The 17,877-nt window shown below is 43.8% G+C and overlaps 1 protein-coding gene across 3 annotated transcripts in view; it reads right to left on the reverse strand.

The window, feature by feature from the left end:
• Positions 1 to 17,877, reverse strand: part of ITSN1 (intersectin 1) — a 207,028-nt gene that overhangs the window by 10,216 nt on the left and 178,935 nt on the right. For all 3 annotated transcript variants that reach the window (XM_068270440.1, XM_068270439.1, XM_068270438.1), the window contains 2 exons: positions 17,595 to 17,693; positions 15,769 to 15,936 (listed from right to left, as the gene is read on the reverse strand). In XM_068270440.1, the coding sequence (XP_068126541.1) occupies positions 15,769 to 15,936; positions 17,595 to 17,693 (267 nt within the window). The remainder of the gene's footprint in view (positions 1 to 15,768; positions 15,937 to 17,594; positions 17,694 to 17,877) is intronic.

Here is a 17,877-nt window from a genome sequence, read left to right on the forward strand (position 1 = left end):
CCCCAATTAAGAAAGCAGTACTGTGTGTCTAAGTGAATATTCTCTCTAAACCTTGTATATTGTTGTATAGTCGCTTAAGTGAATTTTAGTTATATAAGATTGCATGTTACTGTATAGATTTGTGTAGATTGTATGTGAGGTTAAGCTGAGATTGAAGGTATAAACTTGTCCACAGAGGATAGTTAAAATTCAAACCATAAATTGGGTGTAGATAAACCTGATTAGAAACTATAGAAGAATCACATAAGCTGGAGACCAGGTTTGCCAGTAAAGTCTAATACTGACGTCACCATCCCTAGATAAACCTTCAAACTCAGCTAATCTCACTCTATTTCTTTTTTTTTTTAGCTTAGCATAATGGGAAAGTCTCAAGGTAAGGGGACTCCCAAGGGTTATTTTTGATTTATGATGTATCATATTCTGTGATGATGTTTAATGCGGATATATAGATTTGTAAGTTTTAGAAAGAATCATGTTCCACAATTTGCTTTGAATCTTATTTCTGAATAACTCTATTTAGGGGTTTCATTTTTTTTTCGGAGACACTCAGCAGTTGCAGGTGTCTCTCTGGACCAGGACATTTTGAATGGGCATTGCGGCCGCAGGATAACTTTTTTTTATCAGTCCCTCCAAAATGTTCTGGCCTGGCTACTAGATGTTTCTGAGCCTTTTCTTCTGATTACTGTAAATGTGTTTGTCTATCTCCTCTCACTGTAGTTTCTGTGGAACTGTGATATAAATTGCTTGTGTATGACTGGTTGCACTTTTTCAGCTAGGTTGTACTTTAAATATGCATCTCTGGACATCTTCTCAGAGTTGTTGCAGGTTTCTACCCCCTCCCTCCATGTATTGGGAGAGACTTGTGTTAATGCTCTTGTTTTTTCTCTTTCCTCTTCCCTGAAAAGACTGGGGGCAATGAGGAGAGTGGCAGGAAACAGAAACAAAAGAAGATCCCAGCTATTTGTTGTTTGTCTGTTTGTGTATGTGTCTGTGCACAGAGAGTATCCAAACATTTTTTTTTAGATTTAGGAATAAACCTCTTAATTTAATTGATCGGTTTTTTCTACAGTCAGAAAAGTCAAAAGCTAAATTATTGTTGGAGTCTAAGGTATGCTGACTGTGGTTATGTAAATTTGCATGTGTTGCCTTTCTTTGTTACTGTAGGAGAAGGTTTGTAAATTGTCTTGAGGCAAGGCAGGTGAGATTGAATGTGTAATTGGTTTTCACCTCATATAATTAATTACCCATGCACAAAGTTGCTGGTCATTACAATGATTTTTAATTTTAATCTTTGAAAAAGGCAACAAATTATTTAAGGGAAACCAGATTTAAAATGCCTTGACATTTGTAATGTAAGGTCAGTAATGTCACATTAACGGATGATAAGGCATGTTCAATCTGGAGTTTGTGTTTTGGTTGCCGGGTATTTTGCATATAAGCACACAACAGTTTTGCTGTCAATGGGTTAATTAGGTTTGTAAATATTCATGTAGGAATTAAGTTGCTTTGAATGAAACGTAATCATTTTAGCTTGAGCTTGCACTCATGCCGATATGAATGTAATGTAGAGAGATTGTGTCCAAAATCATCTTGCTCAAATCACTAGAAGTTATGCTCATTCCAGGTTTTCCGTTCACATTGCCAAGAATAATGCAAACAATTGTGTGAATGTTTGGGTACTTGTATGCAATTAGTGGTGATGAGTCCCTTAAAGGGAAGGTTCAAGCAAAAAAAAAAAAATGAGATTCACTTACCTGGGGCTTCTACCAGCCCCATGTAGCCATCCTGTGCCCTCGTAGTCACTCACTGCTGCTCCAGTCCCCCGCTGGCAGCTTTCTGACCTCGGAGGTCAGGGCCACATTGCATACATTTTTACACATTCCAGCTAGTGCAGGAACAAAAATTTACGCGTTTCACCACTAACGCGTAAAAATGTAGGTGTTAATGTTCCTGCACTAGTTTTTTGTGTAAAAATTTACGCAATTTGGCCCTGACCTCCGAGGTCAGAAAGCTGCCAGCGGGGGACTGGAGCAGCAGTGAGTGACTATGAGGGCACAGAATGGCTGCATGGGGCTGGTAGAAGCCCCAGGTAAGTGAATCTCATTTTTTTTTTTTGCTTGGACCTTCCCTTTAACCACTTGCCGACCGCCCACAGCCCATGGGCGGCGGCAAAGTGGACGCCTTAAGGACCGCAATACGCCTGACGGCGGCGGGTCCTTAAGGCGTGTCCGGGGAGCGATCGCGTCATCTATGACGCGCGCTCCCCGCGGCGAAAGGTCCCGCCCACCTTGCCCGATACCCCGCCGGCCAATTAGCAGCGCCGGCGGGGTTTAAAAATACGATCTGGCCAATAGTATTGTATAATACACTTTGTTTACGTAACAAAGTGTATTATACAGGCTGCCTCCTCCTCCTCTGCACGCATCTTCGCACGGATCTCGGAGGAGGAGGCAGCCCTGTTAGAGCAAGCACAGAACAGGTTTTTTACACCCACAGACCCCCCGATCGCCCACCCCAGCCTTCAGAACCCCCCCTGACCACCCCAGCAGACCCAAGTTTGCACCCAAGCACCCCCTAATAAACCTATCAATCACCCCCTGCCACTATCTGCCGACGCTATTATTTAGATTAGGTCCCTAACTGCCCCCTAGGGTCCCTTGATCACCCCCCCCTACCCTCAGATCCCCCCAGACCCCCCCCCCAGCCCCCCACCCCTGTATACTGTATACTGTACTGCATCTGCCTCACCCACTGACCACCTGTCTATCACCTGTCTGTCACTTGTCACCACCACCCATCAGAGCAGACCCTAAACTGTCCCTTGGGGGCACCTGATCACCCACCCAGACCCCCAGATTGTCCTCAGACCCCCCCCCTGATAACCTCCCCAGTGCATTGTTTACATCTATTCTCCCCTGTAATCACTCACTGACCTCCCATCGGTCACCCCCTGTGTCTGCCACCCATCAGATCAGGACCCAATCTGCCCCGTGCGGGCACCTAATCAACCCCCCTCACCCTCAGATCGCCCTCAGACCCCCCCCCCCCCCCCCAATCACCTTCCCAGTGCATTGTATTTGATTGTGCTGTCATATTGTGCTGTCATTGTATTTGATTGTCCCGTAATTGTATTTGATTGTCCCGTGATTGGCCTGTGATTGTCCCGTGATTGGCCTGTGATTGTCCCGTGATTGGCCTGTGATTGTCCCGTGATTGGCCTGTGATTGTCCCGTGATTGGCCTGTGATTGTCCCGTGATTGGCCTGTGATTGTCCCGTGATTGGCCTGTGATTGTCCCGTGATTGGCCTGTGATTGTCCTGTGATTGTCCCGTGATTGGCCCGTGATTGTCCCGTGATTGGCCTGTGATTGTCCCGTGATTGGCCTGTGATTGTCCCGTGATTGGCCTGTGATTGTCCCGTGATTGGCCTGTGATTGCCCCGTGATTGGCCTGTGATTGGCCCGTGATTGGCCTGTGATTGTCCCGTGATTGGCCTGTGATTGTCCCGTGATTGGCCTGTGATTGTCCCGTGATTGGCCTGTGATTGGCTTTGATTGTCCCGTGATTGGCCTGTGATTGTTTCTGATTGCTTCTGATTCCCCACTCGCCACCACCCCCCTGTCACTATCCTAGTGATCTAAAAACAGTGATCAGTGGAAACTGTCACTTTTTTAGTATCACTAGTGTTAGCAGTTAGGCCAGTTAGCTAGGCCCCTTTGTTAGTGTCAGTTAGTGCTCAGCCCACTGCACCACAGTCACTAATTAGCGTCATCACTGTCGCTAATCAACATTGTTACTATATAGTATCTGTAAGTGATCATTACTGATCGCAGTCAGATCTATTAGGGTCACTAGGATCCACTAAAAAACGCAGTGTTTGCCCGATCAGGTCTGATCGCTCGCCTGCACTTGCGTTCAGCCCACCCCACCGCAGTGACAGAATTTTTTTTTCTGATCACTGCAAAAACCACTGTACACTAGCTGTGCACTGTAAACATCAGTTTTGATTTTTTTTTTAATCAAAACTCAGTGATCACAGCTTTCTACCGCTCAAATACTCCCTTTCGCTAAGTAGGTGCTCTTTTTTCTGGGTAGTCTCAGAGGAATACCCCCTAAATTTAGCAGTCCACCATGGCAAAAAAGGGGTATTCCGATGATGAGGTTCTCAGGTACATGGCCCAGTCGGATGAGGACGATTGGGACGAACCATTCGACGAATCATCTGGGTCAGAGTTTGTACCTGAATTGAGCAGTGGCTCACTGACCGATAGTGATGACGAGGTTGAGGTCCCGGCTAGAGCCAGCCGTACCACACCCCATGTCGTTGGACAGCAGGTGGCGCAGGATCAGCCTCAAGGGCAGCAGAGTGGTGCTCGTGCTGGTCTGAGATTTCATGGTGGGGCAGGCAGCACAGCATCTCCTGGACCTAGAACCAGTACTTCCGTACACCCTGGTGAAGTGGCGAGCACCAGCGTGGAAGTTGAAACTGGTTCGGTGGCACGTGTAGTAACACCCCAGTCGCAGCCATCAAGTAGACGGGCCCGTACTACCCCTAGTTTACCAGAGGTGCTGGCAAATCCAAATTGGCAATCCCCTGATACCGCCGCACCCGTACTGCCCCCTTTCACCGCCCAGTCTGGAGTCCAGGTGATGACAGATAATCTAGGATCGCCCCTAGACTTTTTTTATCTGTTCATCACCCAGGATCTCTTAGACCTAGTCGTGGCAGAGACCAACCGTAAAGCCACACAATTTCTAACCGCCAATCCGAATGTCTTCCTTGCCCAGCCATTTCGGTGGAAACCAGTCCAAGTTTCCGAACTTAAAATTTTTTTGGGCCTTCTCTTAAACATGGGTCAAATCAAACAAAATGTGTTGCGGTCTTATTGGTCTACAGACCCATCACAACATGTTCCCTTGTACTCTGCTGCCATGTCCAGGACACGATTTGAGAACATCCTGCGCTTCCTGCACTTCAATGATGATGAAACCTGTCATGAAAGTGACCACCCTGCTTTTGACCGGCTCCACAAAATGCGGCCCCTCATAGACCACCTGTCATCAAAATTTGCAGATGCTTATACCCCTGAACAGCAAATCTGCGTAGATGAGTCCCTCATACGTTTTACCGGGCGCCTTGGCATCAAACAGTACATCCCAAGCAAGCGCGCCCGGTATGGGGTGAAACTGTATAAGCTCTGTGAAAGGGCCACAGGCTATACATCTTATTTTAGAGTCTATGAGGGAAAAGACTCCAAATTGGAGCCGGTCGGATGCCCTGACTACCTGGGGAGCAGTGGAAAGGTTGTGTGGGACTTGGCGTCACCCTTGTTCCAGAAGGGGTACCATCTTTATGTGGACAATTACTACTCAAGTGTGGCCCTCTATCAGCACTTAAAGTTAGAAGGAATCCGATGCTGTGGCACCGTGCGGCATAGTCGCCGGGGCTTCCCCCAACGGCTCATTACCACCAAACTTCAACGGGGGCAGAGGGCCGCATTGAGTGCTGACGACCTGCTCGCGGTGAAATGGAAGGACAAGAGGGACGTTTACTTTCTGTCCACCATTCACGCAGACACGACAGTCCAAATTCAACGGCGAACTGAGGTCATTGAAAAACCCCTTGTCGTCCACGAGTATAATACCAACATGGGAGGGGTGGACTTCAATGACCAGAGGTTAGCGCCCTATTTACTTTCCCGCAAAACAAGGCGCTGGTATAAAAAAGTGTCCTTTTATTTAATTCAATTGGCAGTTTACAACAGCTTTGTTCTCTACAGTAAGGCTGGGAGAACTGGATCGTTTCTACAATTTCAGAGACAGATCACTATGGAACTCCTGTATCCAGGAGGTGCCCGGGCCCAACCCCAAGATGCAACTAGCAGGCTGCATGGAAGGCATTACGCCTATCCGATTCCAAGTACCCCAGGTCACCGAATCCGAAGAAAACGCTGTCGTGTCTGCAGCAGGGCTGGAACAAGGCGTGACACCACTGTTTATTGTCCCCGCTGCCCTGACCAGCCTGGACTATGCCTAGGGGAGTGTTTTGAGAGGTACCATGAGCAGGTACACTATTAGAGAGTAGGGAACTACAGACACAGCGGTAGGCACACAAGGGTCTCTCAGTGCTATTTCACACTGCTGCGATGCGTTAGGGCAAAATGCCTAGCGAAAGTCACACTTTGCGGTCCCCCCCTACGCCGGAAGTGCTTGACTTAACACTAGTGCATGCCTACGTTACTGCGTGGCTTCTGTGGCAATTTCGATCGGCCCGGAAGTCATGTTAGTCTATGGCGACGCAGTTCATTACTAGGCCGAATGCTACTCTTGTGGTATTCCCTGAAGGTCTGTTTTGGACGATACGGTGCGGCGGGCTCGACCCACCGGATATGTCAATATGCAGTGTGAAACCAAACATCTGGTTTTGAGAGAGCGTAATACACAGGGCTGCCAGAAACCTCTCCTTTCACTTGGGACAAAATGCGTAATGTACTTCGCCACAACTCTGTGCGATTTGCACTTCGCACATTGTCCCATGGGGGAGGAGAGGTTTGTCCTCGGGAGGTAAGTTAAAAAAAACAAAAAAAAACAAAAAACAGGTAAGCAAAGAAGCTAATGTTTAGTTTGCAATGTTAAGGTTTTTATTAAAAAAGTTCAGTTTATTAATGTTAATGAAGTAATTGCTTTGCTGCTTGCCTGTTTTTTGTTTTTTTTTGTATTTTTTTTCCTTTTTCCATCCAATAACCTTCCAGGTGGACCGAGCGAACGACTAACCAGCTGCAGCACTGATGGTGCATCCTGACAGAACATTGCGCGTCTGTCAGCTTACACATAAGTCGGTGCATGCAGCGCTGCAGGACGAGATTTCTCCTCCGCAGTCAAAAAGATACGTTTGCCGAGGCATATGGGCCGAGGAGTGGTGTTGGGGATTCATATGCTTTGGCAAACACTTTGTATCAAAAAAGAACTCTGGCAATGATTTGTTCATCCACATCGATCGGTGTGAATGGATAAATCAGGTTTGCCAGGGCATACGAGCTGGTGGGTTTGGATTTTTGGGGCGGCAGCTCCTATGTCCTGGCAGACGCCTTCTCCTCCTTTTTGTATTGTTTTGTCTTTTTTCTTCTCTCTTTTTTCTATCCAGACCGACCAATCAGCTGCAGCACTGATGGTGCATCCTGACAGAACAATGCGCGTCTGTCAGCTTACACATAAGTCGGTGCATGCAGCGCTGCAGGACGAGATTTCTCCTCCGCAGTCAAAAAGATACGTTTGCCGAGGCATATGGGCCGAGGAGTGGTGTTGGGGATTCATATGCTTTGGCAAACACTTTGTATCAAAAAAGAACTCTGGCAATGATTTGTTCATCCACATCGATCGGTGTGAATGGATAAATCAGGTTTGCCAGGGCATACGAGCTGGTGGGTTTGGATTTTTGGGGCGGCAGCTCCTATGTCCTGGCAGACGCCTTCCTCTTTTTTTTTTTTTTTTTTTTTTTTCTCCAAAATTTTTTGGCAGATATTTTTTCATCCACATTGATTGATTGTTTGACGTAAATTTTTCCTTTCAGCCCACAGTGCATTACCCTTATGCCCAATATAAGGAGTATAGCAGAAACTCCTAATACTGGCCATACATGTAATGATTGCAGAGACCCTAAAATGCCAGGACAGACCCCACGAATGATGCCATTTTGGAAAGAGGACACCCAAAAGTATTCCGTGAGGTGCATGGTGAGTTCATAGAATGTTTTATTTTTTGTCACAAGTTAGCAGAAATTGTGGTTTTGTGGTTTTTTTTTGTTTTTTCACAAAATGTCATTTTCCGCTAACTTGTGACAAAAAATAACATTTTCTATGAACTCACCATGGCCCTCATGGAATACCTTAGCGTGTATTCTTTCCAAAATGGGGTCATTTGTGGGGTTTGTTAACTGTCCTGGCAAGTGGGCGGGGTGCTAAATTTTGAGCACCCCTGTAAAGCCTAAAGGTACTCATTGGACTCTGGGCCCCTTAGCGCAGTTAGGGTGCAAAAAAGTGCCACACATGTGGTATCGCCGTACTCGGGAGAAGTAGTACAATGTGTTTTGTGGTGTATTTTTACACATACCCATGCTGGGTGGGAGAAATACCTCTGTAAATGACAATCTTTTGATTTTTTTACACACAATTGTCCATTTACAGAGTTATTTCTCCCACCCAGCATGGGTATGTGTAAAAATACACCCCAAAACACATTGTACTACTTCTCCCGAGTACGGCGATACCACATGTGTGGCACTTTTTTGCACCCTAACTGCGCTAAAGGGCCCAAAGTCCAATGAGTACCTTTAGGATTTCACAGGTCATTTTGCGGAATTTGATTTCCAGACTACTCCTCACGGTTTAGGGCCCCTAAAATGCCAGGGCAGTATAGGAACCCCACAAATGACCCCATTTTAGAAAGAAGACACCCCAAGGTATTCCGTTAGGAGTATGGTGAGTTCATAGAAGATTTTATTTTTTGTCAAAAGTTAGCGGAAAATTGATTTTTATTGTTTTTTTCACAAAGTGTCATTTTCCACTAACTTGTGACAAAAAATAAAATCTTCTATGAACTCACCATACTCCTAACGGAATACCTTGGGGTGTCTTCTTTCTAAAATGGGGTCATTTGTGGGGTTCCTATACTGCCCTGGCATTTTAGGGGCCCTAAACCGTGAGGAGTAGTCTGGAAATCAAATTCCGCAAAATGACCTGTGAAATCCTAAAGGTACTCATTGGACTTTGGGCCCTTTAGCGCAGTTAGGGTGCAAAAAAGTGCCACACATGTGGTATTGCCGTACTCGGGAGAAGTAGTAAAATGTGTTTTGGGGTGTATTTTTACACATACCCATGCTGGGTGGGAGAAATAACTCTGTAAATGGACAATTGTGTGTAAAAAAATCAAAAGATTGTCATTTACAGAGGTATTTCTCCCACCCAGCATGGGTATGTGTAAAAATACACCCCAAAACACATTGTACTACTTCTCCCGAGTACGGCGATACCACATGTGTGGCACTTTTTTGCACCCTAACTGCGCTAAAGGGCCCAAAGTCCAATGAGTACCTTTAGGATTTCACAGGTCATTTTGCGGAATTTGATTTCCAGACTACTCCTCACGGTTTAGGGACCCTAAAATGCCAGGGCAGTATAGGAACCCCACAAATGACCCCATTTTAGAAAGAAGACACCCCAAGGTATTCCGTTAGGAGTATGGTAAGTTCATAGAAGATTTTATTTTTTGTCAAAAGTTAGCGGAAAATTGATTTTTATTGTTTTTTTCACAAAGTGTCATTTTCCACTAACTTGTGACAAAAAATAAAATCTTCTATGAACTCACCATACTCCTAACGGAATACCTTGGGGTGTCTTCTTTCTAAAATGGGGTCATTTGTGGGGTTCCTATACTGCCCTGGCATTTTAGGGGCCCTAAACCGTGAGGAGTAGTCTGGAAATCAAATTCCGCAAAATGACCTGTGAAATCCTAAAGGTACTCATTGGACTTTGGGCCCTTTAGCGCAGTTAGGGTGCAAAAAAGTGCCACACATGTGGTATCGCCGTACTCGGGAGAAGTAGTACAATGTGTTTTGTGGTGTATTTTTACACATACCCATGCTGGGTGGGAGAAATACCTCTGTAAATGACAATCTTTTGATTTTTTTACACACAATTGTCCATTTACAGAGTTATTTCTCCCACCCAGCATGGGTATGTGTAAAAATACACCCCAAAAAACATTGTACTACTTCTCCCGAGTACGGCAATACCACATGTGTGGCACTTTTTTGCACCCTAACTGCGCTAAAGGGCCCAAAGTCCAATGAGTACCTTTAGGATTTCACAGGTCATTTTGCGGAATTTGATTTCCAGACTACTCCTCACGGTTTAGGGCCCCTAAAATGCCAGGGCAGTATAGGAACCCCACAAATGACCCCATTTTAGAAAGAAGACACCCCAAGGTATTCCGTTAGGAGTATGGTAAGTTCATAGAAGATTTTATTTTTTGTCAAAAGTTAGCGGAAAATTGATTTTTATTGTTTTTTTCACAAAGTGTCATTTTCCACTAACTTGTGACAAAAAATAAAATCTTCTATGAACTCGCCATACACCTAACGGAATACCTTGGGGTGTCTTCTTTCTAAAATGGGGTCATTTGTGGGGTTCCTATACTGCCCTGGCATTTTAGGGGCCCTAAACCGTGAGGAGTAGTCTGGAAATCAAATTCCGCAAAATGACCTGTGAAATCCTAAAGGTACTCATTGGACTTTGGGCCCTTTAGCGCAGTTAGGGTGCAAAAAAGTGCCACACATGTGGTATCGCCGTACTCGGGAGAAGTAGTACAATGTGTTTTGTGGTGTATTTTTACACATACCCATGCTGGGTGGGAGAAATACCTCTGTAAATGACACTCTTTTGATTTTTTTACACACAATTGTCCATTTACAGAGTTATTTCTCCCACCCAGCATGGGTATGTGTAAAAATACACCCCAAAACACATTTTACTACTTCTCCCGAGTACGGCAATACCACATGTGTGGCACTTTTTTGCACCCTAACTGCGCTAAAGGGCCCAAAGTCCAATGAGTACCTTTAGGATTTCACAGGTCATTTTGCGGAATTTGATTTCCAGACTACTCCTCACGGTTTAGGGCCCCTAAAATGCCAGGGCAGTATAGGAACCCCACAAATGACCCCATTTTAGAAAGAAGACACCCCAAGGTATTCCGTTAGGTGTATGGCGAGTTCATAGAAGATTTTATTTTTTGTCACAAGTTAGTGGAAAATGACACTTTGTGAAAAAAACAATAAAAATCAATTTTCTGCTAATTTTTGACAAAAAATAAAATCTTCTATGAACTTACCATACTCCTAACGGAATACCTTGGGGTGTCTTCTTTCTAAAATGGGGTCATTTGTGGGGTTCCTATACTGCCCTGGCATTTTAGGAGCCCTAAACCGTGAGGAGTAGTCTGGAAATCAAATTCCGCAAAATGACCTGTGAAATCCTAAAGGTACTCATTGGACTTTGGGCCCTTTAGCGCAGTTAGGGTGCAAAAAAGTGCCACACATGTGGTATCGCCGTACTCGGGAGAAGTAGTACAATGTGTTTTGGGGTGTATTTTTACACATACCGATGCTGGGTGGGAGAAATAACTCTGTAAATGGACAATTGTGTGTAAAAAAATCAAAAGATTGTCATTTACAGAGGTATTTCTCCCACCAAGTATGGGTATGTGTAAAAATACACCCCAAAACACATTATAGTACTTCTACTGAGTATGGCAATACCACATGTGTGGCACTTTTTTGCACCCTAACTGCGCTAAGGGGTCCAAAGTCCAATGAGCACCTTTAGGCTTTACAGGGGTGCTTACAATTTAGCACCCCCCAAAATGTCAGGACAGTAAACACACCCCACAAATGACCCCATTTTGGAAAGTAGACACTTCAAGGTATTCAGAGAGGGGCATGGTGAGTCCGTGGCAGATTTCATTTTTTTTTTGTCGCAAGTTAGCAGAAATGGAAACTTTTTTTTTTTTTTTTTTTTGTCATTAAGTGTCATTTTCCGCTTACTTGTGACAAAAAATAATATCTTCTATGAACTCACTATGCCTCTCAGTGAATACTTTGGGATGTCTTCTTTCCAAAATGGGGTCATTTGGGGGGTATTTATACTATCCTGGAATTCTAGCCCCTCATGAAACATGACAGGGGGTCAGAAAAGTCATAGATGCTTGAAAATGGGAAAATTCACTTTTTGCACCATAGTTTGTAAACGCTATAACTTTTACCCAAACCAATAAATATACACTGAATGGTTTTTTTTTTAATCAAAAACATGTTTGTGCACATTTTTCGCGCTGCATGTATACAGAAATTTTACTTTATTTGAAAACTGTCAGCACAGAAAGTTAAAAAAATCATTTTTTTGCCAAAATTCATGTCTTTTTTGATGAATATAATAAAAAGTAAAAATCGCAGGAGCAATCAAATAGCACCAAAAGAAAGCTTTATTAGTGACAAGAAAAGGAGCCAAAATTCATTTAGGTGGTAGGTTGTATGAGCGAGCAATAAACCGTGAAAGCTGCAGTGGTCTGAATGGAAAAAAAGTGCCTGGTCCTTAAGGGTTAGAAAGACTGTAGTCCTCAAGTGGTTAAGCAAAGTGACATACTTATATTTTTTCACTTGTAATTGTGTAAAATTGTAACAAATGCTTTTACAGCAATTTCTTTGTTGGTTTCTGGTCTGTATCTGGTTACAATCTGAGGGGTGTGGGAAACAAACCCTGGTGTTGGTGCATTTGGGGAGGTTTTTGAACAGCAGACGTTGACCCCCTGTACCACCCACTGTGCACAGGGTGAGATGGGGGGCCAACTAAACCTGCAAGTGGCTGAATCACACAGCCTCATAACCCGGCCCACATCAGTGTTCTAACATCCCTGGAGAGGGTGGAGACAAATATGTCATGTAAAATACTTATTGGTTGATTTGATTGTAATTGTCTCCATATGTCTGTTTGTATTAATACTGTGCTGTATAAAGCAAGGTCAGAGAAATGTGTTTAAGTGTCAGAACTCTATATTATTAGGATTTACAGAAAGTATGATGTTAGTAAAAGAAATTTGAATAGAGAGAGTAACCTTTGTCAAAAATATTGTTACATAGCTACGCATGTGGTAAATAGGTTGCACACACCCACTAAGCTGTTTAACTTCTTATTACCATTGAGGACCTCTACATAACTGCTTTGATTGAGACTGAGCTATCAATTACTTGGCTCATGCAGTTTGACAAACCTTGAACTCTTGTCTGATTCATCTTTACTAATTTGCCTGCACAAGTGTTCTTTATTACCTGTTCACTTGGAGACCTACCTGTGATATCACCTGATTATGGAATACTTTGGAGATCATCTGATATGATTCTCCTGCACTGATGCAGCCCTAGAAGGATGACCCTCTGCTGTAAGGATGAGCCCTTCCTGCACCTGCCCTCCTCCTGTGTTGGTAATGGCTGCTTCAAGCCTTTCTTTTGTGTCATCCTTTGGGAAGAACTCCGCCTCTGCTGTTGCAACTGTGATGTGAGGTTTCTCAACTGGGATGAGAAGTTGAGTCTGCCCTTCCCTGCCTTTTACAACCTGGCTGCAATTGCTACATCCTTGTTATAAATCTGTTTCCATTTATTTTGTGGGTGCCCAATGCCATACAATGAAACTGCTAACAAAAAGGCACTGGGTGTAGCCACGGTGATTACACGGCCAGCTCTCAACCACCACTGTCTGTTTGCCCCGAGACAGCGAGAGCTTGGCAGAAAAACATCTGCATTCATCATGAGGGCTTGTGGTGATGAATTCACCGTCCTCCTTCACCCTTCAGATGAACAATATTCTACTCTGCAATAATGAACTGACATTTCCTGGACCCACTCGAGGATCATTTTTTTTTCAAAATGCAGTAAGAAGTTCTAACCTTATGGGTGAGGTGTGGCTTTAGGCAACCTGTTAAAGTTTACCACATTCAGTTTTCCATTAAGTTATGCAGGGCTAGATTAGGATGATATACTAGCAAAGCTAACTACTGTTAATTCATCTTGTAGTTGTGTAACCCTTTAAACTGTATATTGTATTTGTGTACCAATGACAACAATAACTCCTTGATCTCTAACATACATAGAGCTGTGCATAGTATCTAAGTGATCCCGCCCTTTCCTTTAGAAAAGGTTGGGATCAAAGGTTGGGTTGAAAGGTTGTAATAATGTGCTGCTTGAACCACCCTGATATTAAACGATATACAGCACATCAAATTTTCATTTTGTCTTCTGTCTGGCCAGAAACACATTATTGTGCCATACAGGAGACAAACCTGTATTTGAATACCCACTTGGTATATTACCATATAAGCCACTGTGACAGAGATCTGAAGACTCAGACCTATTCATGCATTGTTGTTAAGAACCTGGTCTATTGAAAATTAACACATGTAACAAAGTCTACCTCTGCCAGTTGTTTACAGAATAACAAATCCTATTGTCTCTGCTGTCTGTACCATGTCTATGCTATTGTTTCAAATACTTTCTATGGGCACTCCGGTCTAATCTGGTTTTTCCCCAACATCAGTGGGTATATAAGATTGACCTGTAAATAAAGATTTCAGATGCTGTTCCACCAACTTAAGTGTTCGTGGTCCGTGTCTCCCAGCTGGAGAGAGGGTATTCACTTGGATTGGGGGAGAACTTTAACCTGGGTTGCAGATTATTCTGCTAAGTCATCTTGTAGCTGCCTCCGATGAAATTGAGCTGACAGCATACAAAATGCATTACATAAGTGTGTTTCCAGCCTAAGGGTATACAGCTGTTGCAGACAAGCCAACATTGGTCTTGATCATAATCCTGGCATTAAAGGGAACATGAAGTGTGAGGTATATAGAAACTGCTATATTTATTTTCTTTTAAACAATACCAGTTGCCTGGCATCCTGCTGACTATTCTGACATCAATAGTGTCTGGATCACACACCTAAAACAAGCATTCAGCTAATTTTGCCAACTTTTTGTCAGAAACATCTGATCTGCATGGCAGAGAATCAGCAGGATGCCAGGCAACTGGCATAGTTAAAAAGGAAATAAATATGTTAACCTCCATATTCCTCTCACTTCAGGTTCCCTTTAGGACTTCAATCTTGAATAATAATAACAGTGGGAACATAGAGAGCTAAACTAGGCACCAATCAAGAAGACTAGCTTGTGTCATCCAATCACAGTGATCATGACCTACAGTAACCTGTTTGTGTGTGCTGCTGATCTCGGGGAATACAGGCTTCCTGTCTGTGTTATAGTTACACATAACTATGTAGGGTTTTTCCCCTTTTTTTCTTGGACTTCAGGTTGGGGCCAATGTGTTATTATGGCACGCAGAAGGTACACCAGCTTTAATTCTTCCACAGCTAACACTATATCCCCCTCTTCGGCAATGCAGATGCGACCACGATTCCAAACTCTTTTGGAAGCTCTTCAGAAACCTCCACCTGCGTTGCTGTGGCCTGCTTCCAGTTCAGCAGCCACAGGTTAAGTTGTGGCTGCTGAGCTGGTGGCAGGCAGCGGCAATGCAAATGGGATGGGCCACCGCCTCAGCAGAAGTTTGAAAAAAAAAAAAAACCTGCCACGGCTGTATTTCATAGGAGGGTGGGGCACTCACCTGAATGAATGAATTAAAGGACACCCGAAGTGAAAATAAACTAATTAAATAAATGATTGTATTTATCTTCCTTCTCCTAAAGAGGACTTTTTAAGATATTCCAGAGTTTTAAGTTATGTTTAAATCTACTAAGTTTTAATTTTTTTTTGTTTTTGCCCAATGACACATTCATTAAAGTATGCCAGAGCTAAAATCTATGAACTATTGACCCGATTTAACTCTTTTCTGCTCTCAGCAGCCATTTTCTGCTAGAGTCAGCCACTTACATACCTGATATTTAACTCTTTCAGGCAGAGAAAGAAAACAAGGAACACAGCATAGTTATTAGTGTGCTTGGCACTGTAAGGCCAATGAGGTAAGTAATTAACCCTGAGACCCCCCCCCCCATGCTGTATTAAGACAGAGCCTGGCATTATATTTCAAGTAATCCATCCCCTAAAACAAAACAAAAAAGACAGTGCTGCTTCAAGGGGACCCAGTCCAAAATCTAACAGCCTATTATTATCAGAAACTGTTCTTGATCTTCAGATTGCAATGCAATTGCAGCGTTACCTCAGACAGGCCCTCACACTGCACGTGAGCCTGTATCCACTCCAGCCGGTCAGAGTTCTCCTTCTCTCTGACCCCTTCATTGACCTGAGAACACAGCTCCTCCGCCTTCTCCAGTGCTTGCTTCAGATGACTGTGATCCGGGTGATTTTCAGGAGTATTTTCAATAATCTAAAGAAAAAAAGAGCAAACTGAGCATTCTTCTGAGATGTCAAGCGAACACACAGACCACTAGGGGGCAGCAGGCATAAGTCAGACGGGAAACAGTAGTAAGCTGCATGCCTCCTCTGGTCACAGTGAACAGAAACCACTACTGCATTGTGGCTCATCATGCATCATGATTCTTGGTTCCTATTCAGCTATTAAAAAGGAACTGTAGTGGAAATAACGTAATGAATAAAATTGCTTTTTTTTCCCCCCTTACAATATTAATTTATGGATTATTTAGTCAGTGTTTGCCCATTGTAAAATCCTTCCTCTGCCTGATTTACATTCTGAAATGTATCGCTGGTGGCGACATCCAGTCCAGTCGGTCGATCTCTGCAGAATGTTTGGTTACTGAGCGTTCAGAAGCCAGTACAAAATATACCTGGGGTTGTGAATTCTGCATAGCTAATCAGCCCAAGCTAAATATTACTGGGAGGGCGGAGTTACATACAAATAAACAGGCAGTCCCCTACTTACAAACGACTTGAGTTACAATTTTTCACACATGAAAACTACCAAAAAACATTACAGTGGGATGCGAAAGTTTGGGCAACCTTGTTAATCGTCATGATTTTCCTCTACAAATCGTTGCAAAAAAAAGGTCAGTTAAATATATCATATAGGAGACACATACAGTGATATTTGAGAAGTGATATGAAGTTTATTGAGTTCCAATATTTAGTTATATATTTGAGTTCCAATAATTAGTTCTAAAGGTTTTGGAATCAATAAAATGACAACAGTGCACAAATTTATGCACCTGCCTAATTTTGTTTAAACAATTATTGTGCACTTTCTGTAAATCCAATAAACTTCATTTCACTTTTCAAATATCACTGTGTGTGTCTCCTATATGATATATTTAACTGACATTTTTTAGCGTAACAACCAACGATTTATACAGGAAAATCATGACGATTAACAAGGTTGCCCAAACTTTCGCATCCCACTGTATTTATACTATTTGTGCAAATCCAGAGTATATAAATATAAGAAGTTTTTCTGATGCTGAAACCAGGATAACTAATGTAAGAGTGTGTATCCTGAATAACTTACTGCATCCCACTATATGTCACTACAGTGCCTCTTTACAGTCATGGTGTACTGTATAAGTACTAGAATATGCCATAGTTGCTTTACATATGACTTCTACTTAAGCTAAGTACCCACGGGGGTACAATTGTAGCTGTCGCCGCACACGGGAGCGTGTGCGCGACAGTTCGGCGGCAGTTCGGCGACAGCTCGTCGCCAAATCCCTCTGCATCCACACGGCAGCAGAGGGATTAGCGATGCGGCGGAAGCTGTCGCCGAGTTTCCTCCCCCCCGCCGGAAGCTCCGTGTGGTGTGTGTGGGTAGCTGTCGCTAGCCCGCATACACATGCGGGGCTAGCGACAGTTCCGGCGAGGTTGCGGCGACGACTGTAGCCGGCGATTGAACATGTCAATCGCCTGGCGACAGCTCCGACGGGCGACGGTTCGGGGCGCGCGCGTCATACACACGGACGAACCGTCGCCGCAACACGCGCGTGCCACGTGGTTGCGGCGACGGCCGTACCCCGTGTGTATGAGCCTTTAGACATGCATGGAGTTCAACAACGAGAGATCTCAGAGCTTGATACTCACATTTTTGATGATCAGGGGGTATCTAGTGACTCTTTGCATAGGTTTGAGAATGAAGCTGGATAGTGGCATCCCCTTACACCGCGGGTCCATAGCCAGCCTCTGCAGACACAAGGAGATTGCATGAGTATTCACTGCTACATCCAGCACTCCACCAACACACAATGTAGCATCTGAGGATTTCATTAGTCCAATTCCAAGCTGTGTACATTTGCAGAAAATTATAATCTGCATCAACTCATCATCATTAGCATCTTTCATTGATGAATTCTATAGCTCAGGAGAA

Source organism: Hyperolius riggenbachi, chromosome 2 (assembly GCF_040937935.1).
Source record: "Hyperolius riggenbachi isolate aHypRig1 chromosome 2, aHypRig1.pri, whole genome shotgun sequence".
Lineage (NCBI taxonomy): Eukaryota > Metazoa > Chordata > Amphibia > Anura > Hyperoliidae > Hyperolius > Hyperolius riggenbachi.